At 35.3% G+C, this 8,190-nt stretch overlaps 1 protein-coding gene across 1 annotated transcript; it reads right to left on the bottom strand.

The window, feature by feature from the left end:
* Positions 1–323: 323 nt before the first annotated feature.
* On the bottom strand, positions 324–5,435 carry LOC117213697 (heart- and neural crest derivatives-expressed protein 1-like). The gene is made up of 3 exons (XM_033459251.1): positions 5,093–5,435; positions 3,667–4,304; positions 324–1,379 (listed from the first exon to the last, which is right to left on the bottom strand). The coding sequence occupies exons 1-3, from the start codon at positions 5,175–5,177 to the stop codon at positions 1,245–1,247; spliced, it is 858 nt and encodes a 285-aa protein (XP_033315142.1). The 5' UTR covers positions 5,178–5,435; the 3' UTR covers positions 324–1,244.
* Positions 5,436–8,190: the final 2,755 nt, after the last annotated feature.

Genomic DNA, 8,190 nt, shown 5'->3' with positions numbered 1-8,190 from the left:
CAACACGCTCAAATTAAGAAGCTGAACGTGGATCAAGTACCGGCGCCAGAAAATCCAAGAAATTTGAAACCGTCGCCGAGGAACAATGCTTTCTCAGCATGTAACTAAGGAAAACATATCTTTCAGACAAGTCAAGACCTCAACACAAGAGCCAGGAGAAGATCTATTTGACTGAGATTGAGAGCTCTTCCTCTGTTTACAAGCTAGACTTGGGATTGTTTCCGTTTAATTCTTACTACTTAATATTTACATATTTACTATTATATAATTTTAAAACATATAAAATGTACGGGGGGGGGGGGAGAGAAAGAATACCCGAGAGCTTAAGTTACTAGATACCCTATTTATTACTAGTGACTTTTTACTTTTTATACATTGTTAAAGATAATCTATACAAAAGTTTACAAGCATCTTAAATCAATTGACTTGCTTAGATCTAACGAAAGAATGATATCACTTAAATTCTTTAACTGATAAAAACTGTATGAAATTTTGATTTTCGATGAAATATCTGATATCCAAACTTGATATTATGTATGTAAGATCACCGATTGATTTCGTGAATTGATTTTTCCTTCAATGAAGAATAAAATGTTAAAGGTTAACGTAGAATAAAATGTGAAAGGATAACGAGGTTGACGTAAATTATTATCGACTAAGAAATAAGATACTCCTATTTACAGGCAGACCTATACTCGCAGACGCGTATTTACAAACAATCGCTTGTATTTTACAATAGACTTATCGACGCTTTCTGCGTTCAAATAAAAGTAATGCCCTATTTTTTATTGAGATTTAGCAAGTTCTGCTCGTAACAGAAATTCCAAAAATCATCAAAAGTGCGAATCTGTTAAAAAAAGTCTTCTAGAAAGAGAAAAGGAAAAGTAAAGGGACTAAAAGAACGATTTCGATTTTTCACCCGCTTATATACACTCATACACATACACAATACTTAGCGTAATTTTTACACTAACCTTATCTCGCAGCTATGTGAATAAATTAATCTTATTTTATACCGCAACATTTCGTCGATGATGTAAAATGAAAGAGTAACAAATATTTTTCTTCTTACTATTTATGTTCCACGAAATACTTGATAGCTGTCTAGGAAAAGTTGAGAATAATCGAAGTTTCCTGGCTAGCCACCAACATTGATCTAACTTCAATTTGTTCGGTTTCTCGATAACGACGGAAGAACAGAAGCCATAAAGTGTCAGAAATAGATAGATCGGGAATCGATGATCTTATTGCATCTGGTTGGTAGGCGATTCCTGCTTCAATTCGAGGGCCCACATATGCTGCGGCCAACCAGTTCGGCCTTTGCTTTTCGATGATTCCTCAGACCCGAGGCCTGATGCCTGGTGTAAATACGACTCGTTCTGCAATGAAAAATTGAATACATACAAAATACGTCTATTATAAAATATTTATATTCTCTAGATTTAAATATTATTTATATCTTTTTTATTGTCGCATATACATATTTATGTTTTTATACCTCATATTTTTTATTTAAACTTTAATATATACAGAATATAAATATTTTATAACTATGTTTTATATCGTTGTCTATTATTACATTTAATATTTATTACTTTGCAATTGTAATCTTTGCTTACATTTATATTTTTATGTAAATTCTAGTTACCTAAAGTTTGAAATTTATATGGTAGATATGACAGATCAATTGAAGGTTGAAACAAAGAAAGTTCTCTTTGGGTGGCGAGGAATTACAGAAAACAGGAGAAACCACGAAACTACAGGGTGGTCCAATAGTCATCTTCGAAATTTAAGTTACGGAAACGATCTAAGCTATAATATATAGTCGAAGAACCTTTGATACCTGGTGATCTAACCGCAATCCAGTTTATTCACCACTTCACAAAAATTCTTTTCTTCTCGTTCGTTAAATTTTTAGTCGATTCTGTCGAATTTTAAACGTACCAATCACTTGTTTGTCTAACTAAACATTTTACGTATGACATATTAGAATTCTATATTGCCAATTCCACTTATCATTAATTAATTCAAAGAATCGATATTAGAATGATATTTGAAATATACAGGAATATAAAATTCGTATGGAATCATACTGGAAGCATTCTGAGCGAAATAAATTTTAATCTCCAACATCTCTGATTAGGCTGTTTGACATCTCTAACAGGAATGGTTACTAAACATCCATTAAATCAAAGGAATATTCAGTTCTGTGTACAGCTAAAATTTGTCAAGATTATACTAAATTTCTCATTTTCAAATAAACAGAACAAGTTACACGGATGAAAATTTATTTGTTGCCTGGCATCGATAAACTTATTTTGTCACAATGCGGAAGACAAGTATGTTATATGCTGAATTGAGAACATTCGTTTCGATGGCACGTGAACACGATGAGATTTTTCTCCTCTGTCTTTCTTCATCTAAAAGTTTTAGTATGACAAGTTTAAGGTCGAGTTCTCAGGCGTCGACGAACGACGTCCAATTAAAGAGAACGATGTTTATTCGAAGGCAACGCTTACGAAAGTGTTCCAGGAGATTTAAAGGAAAGTAGACGAAGGGCATAAATTCGTAGTTGAAGTGCATACCGCCGATTTTCGCTGTGGAAGTACGCTCGAGGACCCTTTCAGAGTATTTTCAAGTTTAGACATCAGAATATGATTATTTTCTTGATTTTGAAGTTTTCCAAAAGAGATTTAAATTATTGATGATGTGTATTTATTTATCGCTTTCTACAATCTGAGATGTTTAGGTCATAGAACGAGACCTATTTATTATTACAGGATGAAAAAATATTTATATTTCCATACTTCAAATGTAGAAACGGATATTAACAGAAATATCTATGAGCATTTACAGAGCAAGATTTTCAACAAAATGGTAACGCTGTCTTATTAACAAATACGTAAATAAGTATGTCGCAGAGATAAACAAATGGATAGTAAACGAAATAGTCTATTGATTATAACATAATAAACCAATATTTGCTCACGTTATTATATCTCACGTTATTATATCGAATATGAAACACGTGAATATAACCTGTCTCGACTTGTCTGAATCTGCCTATATGGGATATCAAATTCGCTGCTACTTGATAGTACAGTAACTTGCTAAAAAATAATCTATCATGCAATACGATACATTCTGCGTATGATAATATTTATATTGGAAATTTGTCTTCCGCTATATTGCTTTAAGACAAGTTTCAGCATGTCTAGAGCACATTACTATGTCTAAACAATACTCCTTTACGACAATCAATCAAAATACAAAAACTTCGCAATAAAATAAAACTGGCCTTCATTTTCACGATCGAAGCTTCCAAGTGTGAGTTTTCTAGAGACTCTGACGTTTTGTTAGTAGTGCAGTTAATTTTATCAGAATTCGGTTGACACGATTAAACGTATTTTCACCCGGAAGTTTCGATTCTATTAAAGAGGCAGCTACGATATTTATATAAATTATATTTGTTGGGAGAGGAAAAAAGATATAACTTTCACATTCAAAAGTGCAGAAGTTCATTATTACAAATAATAGCTGACAGTGAATGTATATAATTTGATTTTTGTCGGTTTACTCAAACTGCTAGAAAGTAGAGCTGCTTCCTTATTGTAGCCTTTTAAATTCTAATTGCACCGTGAAAGCTGGAAATTTCTAAAAACTAACCTGATTTGCCTGAGCCGTCTTGTTCCTTCTGCCATTAGATAAAATTTCAGCGCGAAAGGTCTGCGGCTCTTCTCCTTCGTCGCTTTCCAATACCGCCATCAGGTATCCAATATACGAAGCTGCCAACCTCAATGTTTTAATCTTCGACAGTTTCGTATCCGCCGGCACATTGGGTATACAGTCACGAAGATCGGCAAACGCATTGTTAATACTTTGTGTGCGTCTTCTTTCTTTCTTATTCGCTGTATTCCTTCGTTTAGGCCTAACGACAACTCCGCCGTCTCTAGTTCCTTGTCTGAGATGTTGTTGAAGCGATCCATCAACTTGATTCATCGAAGAAACTGTCGAATAATCGCCGTCTCTTCTGTGATTTTGTTGTTGATGATGATGGTGATGATGCAGGTGATGATGTGAAATATCTTGTTGAGGTGGGTAAGGCAAATTGGGATAGTGTTGGCTGATAGAAGGGTGTGGATATTGTTGCAGGGATGAGTAGCTTGGTTCTTGGACGCCGATCTCTTCGATCAGGGGAGGCGTCGAGGCGGTGGGACTTCCGGCGCCAGAACTACCCCCAGAGATCCCGGAATCCGCGCCCCAGTACGTCGATTGGCTATCCGCGTCGGGCACGTTCAGCGGTCCTACAGAAGAGAAATGGAGAATTTTATATATCGAATGGCGAAGTGTGCAACAGTTTTTACTATATTTTGTTTTAGATTTTAATTATTATCTCGTTTAAGGAATATCGTTTTATTATTATGCTACAATTGCGAATGCGTTTAGTGGATTTATACCATTTTTTGTGGCGCTTTTTATTTCAGCGATTTCTTTTTCTTATTCATTTATTTATCGTGTTACTTTACTATTATATCAATTATCTTTTGCAACGCCTGCGTTATTCATTAATCTATTCTTTGAAAGTTTTGTAAGATAATATAATATATATGTGAATAACGAAATAGTTATTGAATGTTAATATAAAGATACTTTTTTAGACTTTAAAGATCTTCCTAGTTGTACTATTTTCTTTCTAATAATTAAAGCTTCTGAATTATCAATCCCATCACAATCTGAAGATTACTTAATATTCTACAAGCAAAATTCTCCGTGTTTCACTAAAAAAAATTGAACGATTCAAAATTTTGGAAATTTCGTCTATCTATATTTAGAAGTCATCTCATTTCGAAGCAAACACACGTATGCAAGTGGTATTCGAAACTATTTCATTTTGCGTAATGAAATTTGTTTTCTACATTTTTTCAGTTTTAAAAGTACTCTTTAGTCTTTTTGTAGGCAAATCGCATAGCGATGCTATAAAATTCTGATACGATTCTCTTTATGATTCCCAGATAATAAACCGTATCAACTAACATATTAATAAAAGCTACAAGTAGATAAAAAAAATGAATATCTATAGAATAGAACTTACCATATGGTAATTGCGTGACGTAATTGTAGGGTTGATGCCATTGCGGATAATAATCCGGCTGCGCCTCGTAACCCCCGAGCATCATTGTAACTTCTTTTCCTTCACTTCCTTTCCTCGCACTGTCACAATAACTTCACCAATAAAAATCTCACTAGCGATCAGCGAATCAATCGCGTACAAAGTGGAGTCTGATTTTTTTTAATCTTTTTAACCCTGATTTAATTCTTCCATCAATCGCAGTTCTTCTACAACAGATCGTTCTTGAAATCGACTCCGAACAATGTTCTGAAAACCTCGAAATCTTCGTTCGTTGAGAACTTCGATTACACAAAATTTCCAAGCCCAATTATCTAAACGAAAATGTAATTTCTCTTGTAAGAACTCTTGTAATTTCTCTTCCTTAACAACCCGAAACGATTGAGAAATCGGTTGGAATATTTCTTATCCGAAGGAAGGCATGAGGGATGCGACGAATGATGCCGCGTTTCACTGGTCACGAGGTCACTGCGTTTCCGGATGCGGTCCAAGTGCCACTGAGAAAAGAACGCCGAATTCGGAGGTCGCCTCGAGTGGCTGGGTTATTCCGTTTGGTACTCGAGTACGTCGCTGGTGGGTGTACACGCAGACTCCAGAGGGAGAGAGTCGAAGCTTGTGGAGAGGAATCAAAGGGCGGAGCTCGAGCTGGTTTACGCCCATGCAGCGCATATCGTTCGATTCAATTAAGAAATTGAACTGAACGGGGAATCAGCCAACACCGGAGTGCATGATTTATATAAATAGTGAAGGCAGAGGATCCGATATATACCATGGATCTGAGATATATTGGACACGCTATAGTAATCTTCCTTTTCTTTGTTTTCCTTGTTTTTCCATTAGTGGATGGTGGTGGTGGTGGAATCTTGAAATATAATAAAATATAATTAAATATAATAATAAAATATTTTTGAATTGATAATTTTTGTTAGAACTTGCTAGAAGACACTTAATACTTGTTAATGATTTTTTCTTCAAATGAATTTAACATTCAGTTCTATTTGTTTATCCCCCTTTCTCTGGTCATGCCATTTCATTTTCTTCTTCCCCATGCAATAAGTAAGTTTCATCTATTCGCAAAGCATTGTGGTTTTATATTATACGTATTAGACAGGTTTTATAGTATTTATATAAATGTGGATACTGCTTATGTGATAACTTAACTTTCATTACGATTAGAGTTTCGACCAATTATGACTGCCTCTGTGTCACATTGCTAAATTCAAGAACAAGAGGATCATGGAACTATTCGTGAACATGCCTTAAATCTATAATTAAACGTCAAAGAAAATTGGGTGCATCCGTCTTCAATAAATACACTTCCACGAATTTCATCCAAGAGCGTCCTATTTTAAAATTCGTTGGCGCACTTTTAATCCGCAGTGTCGGAGCAATACCAGGGTGGGGGATGCTCAAGTGGCTTTCGATAAAGGGTTGTCGTAATTAGCGGCAAAAAGGACTGAAAATAGTAGTGGTCAGCGCACGATCCTCCTCCACAGCTTGGAGCTACTTTAAGTGGCTTTATCTGTCTTTTTCCCAGGGCCGATGCTTCTCCGGATGGCAAAAAGCCCCCTCTGTCAGTGTGCGTTACCGTCAACGCGTCGTCGCTCCACTTTTTTACCGATTCTTGCTCGCGCGACTCAATGTCGAATAAATTAACATACTTATCTATAGTTTGAAGCTACGCCCAATGTTATCTGAGGGATTAAAAGTGGATTTAACTTTATTTCCAGGGCAATGTCTCGATTGGTTCGAATGGAAGAAAATAAGAGAAGGGTCTTTGACATTTATCTATCTTGTTTGTTATTCTGATTTACCGTTTTATGCGCAATATTATCCTTGATACTTACTTTCTGTGCAGTGAACTAATCATTCTTTTATATTCTACATCATCAAACTTCCTTTTTTTCTTTTTCGATTTCTGGCAAAGGCTATATTACATGTTCTGACGATAGATTTCACACGTCTGACGGTCGACTAGTTCAAAGTGAAGTTTACGACGATAAAGATGATTTAAAGGCAATTTTCTGAGAACCAGGTCTTTTTCGGTCACCCTTCATTCCCTGGTCAAAAGGAGAATCTTCGGTCGGTATTTCTTGAAATGCGACACCGTTCGAATTTTTATTAACCCAGATCAGGGATTGCGTCCCCTTGACAACGAGCTACTGTGAATGTCGGCCTGGAATGAACAAAAAGGGTTTGTTTATTATTCCAACAGCCAAGAGTAACCTTTCCTTCGGCTACCACTCGTTCATTACCAATCAAAGTCTCCGTTGTCTTTATCCTTTCCATTTGTTATATAGGATACGTATATTAATATTTAGTCTCCCATTAATTAAATCGAAACAATTTGAAATTAATGAAATAAAAATGTCTATTTCTTCTACGCCTTGTAGAACCATTACTTTCTTCTAAATCCGTTCCAAAATTCATGTTTCCCTAAAAATACAACTCGCCAGTATTTTTTATAACACATTACTATCTTAGATATTTATAATTTGAGATATTTTCAATTTTCAAAAATTTGAATAAAAATTCTACGTTTCACAAATTTATTTTTCTTCATTACGATATACAGCATATTTTGATTTTAATATGAACACGGTATGAATGAACTGTGTATTAGAAGGGTCGCTTGTAATATTCGGTACTTTCCTTAAAAAAAAAAAAGACCATAAAGAAAAAGGAAGGGATATCTTTGGTATGCTTACCGATGGCCCGTTCACGGTTTAAAGGGCTACCGGATTTTCATGAATGAACCCAGCGAGCGGACGTAGCAAGAGGAAAAGGCAACCGGTTTTAAGGATCGTCTACCAGTTTATGATATACAGAGGACACGTGTACGCGATCCCAGTGTTTATGTTTTCAATTTGTGACACCGGAACGGATCCGAAATCTGGCATGATTGTGGATCTCTTTAAACAAGTTATCCTGGCCTAACGATCGTAACTAATTTGTATTCTTTCTTGACCCTCCACCCTAGAAGATTTCTCATTTTCTTGGAATTTCTTTCTGTAAAGTTGGTGAAAGTATGTTAAAGATATAATTTCGTTATAATTGTGCAA

This window comes from Bombus bifarius, unplaced genomic scaffold (assembly GCF_011952205.1).
Source record: "Bombus bifarius isolate JDL3187 unplaced genomic scaffold, Bbif_JDL3187 scf7180000009125, whole genome shotgun sequence".
Lineage (NCBI taxonomy): Eukaryota > Metazoa > Arthropoda > Insecta > Hymenoptera > Apidae > Bombus > Bombus bifarius.
The sequence above is the reverse complement of the archived record's forward strand: the minus strand, read 5'-3'. Positions and strand labels throughout refer to the sequence as shown.

Coding starts and splice junctions, on each gene's coding strand:
- LOC117213697 (XM_033459251.1), bottom strand. CDS start 5,177: ATGATGCTCGGGGGTTACGAGGCGCAGCCGGATTATTATCCGCAATGG. Junction 4,305..5,092: donor CGTCACGCAATTACCATATG/GTAAGTTCTATT, acceptor TCTCTTCTGTAG/GACCGCTGAACGTGCCCGAC. Junction 1,380..3,666: donor AGACGGCTCAGGCAAATCAG/GTTAGTTTTTAG, acceptor TTTTCATTGCAG/AACGAGTCGTATTTACACCA.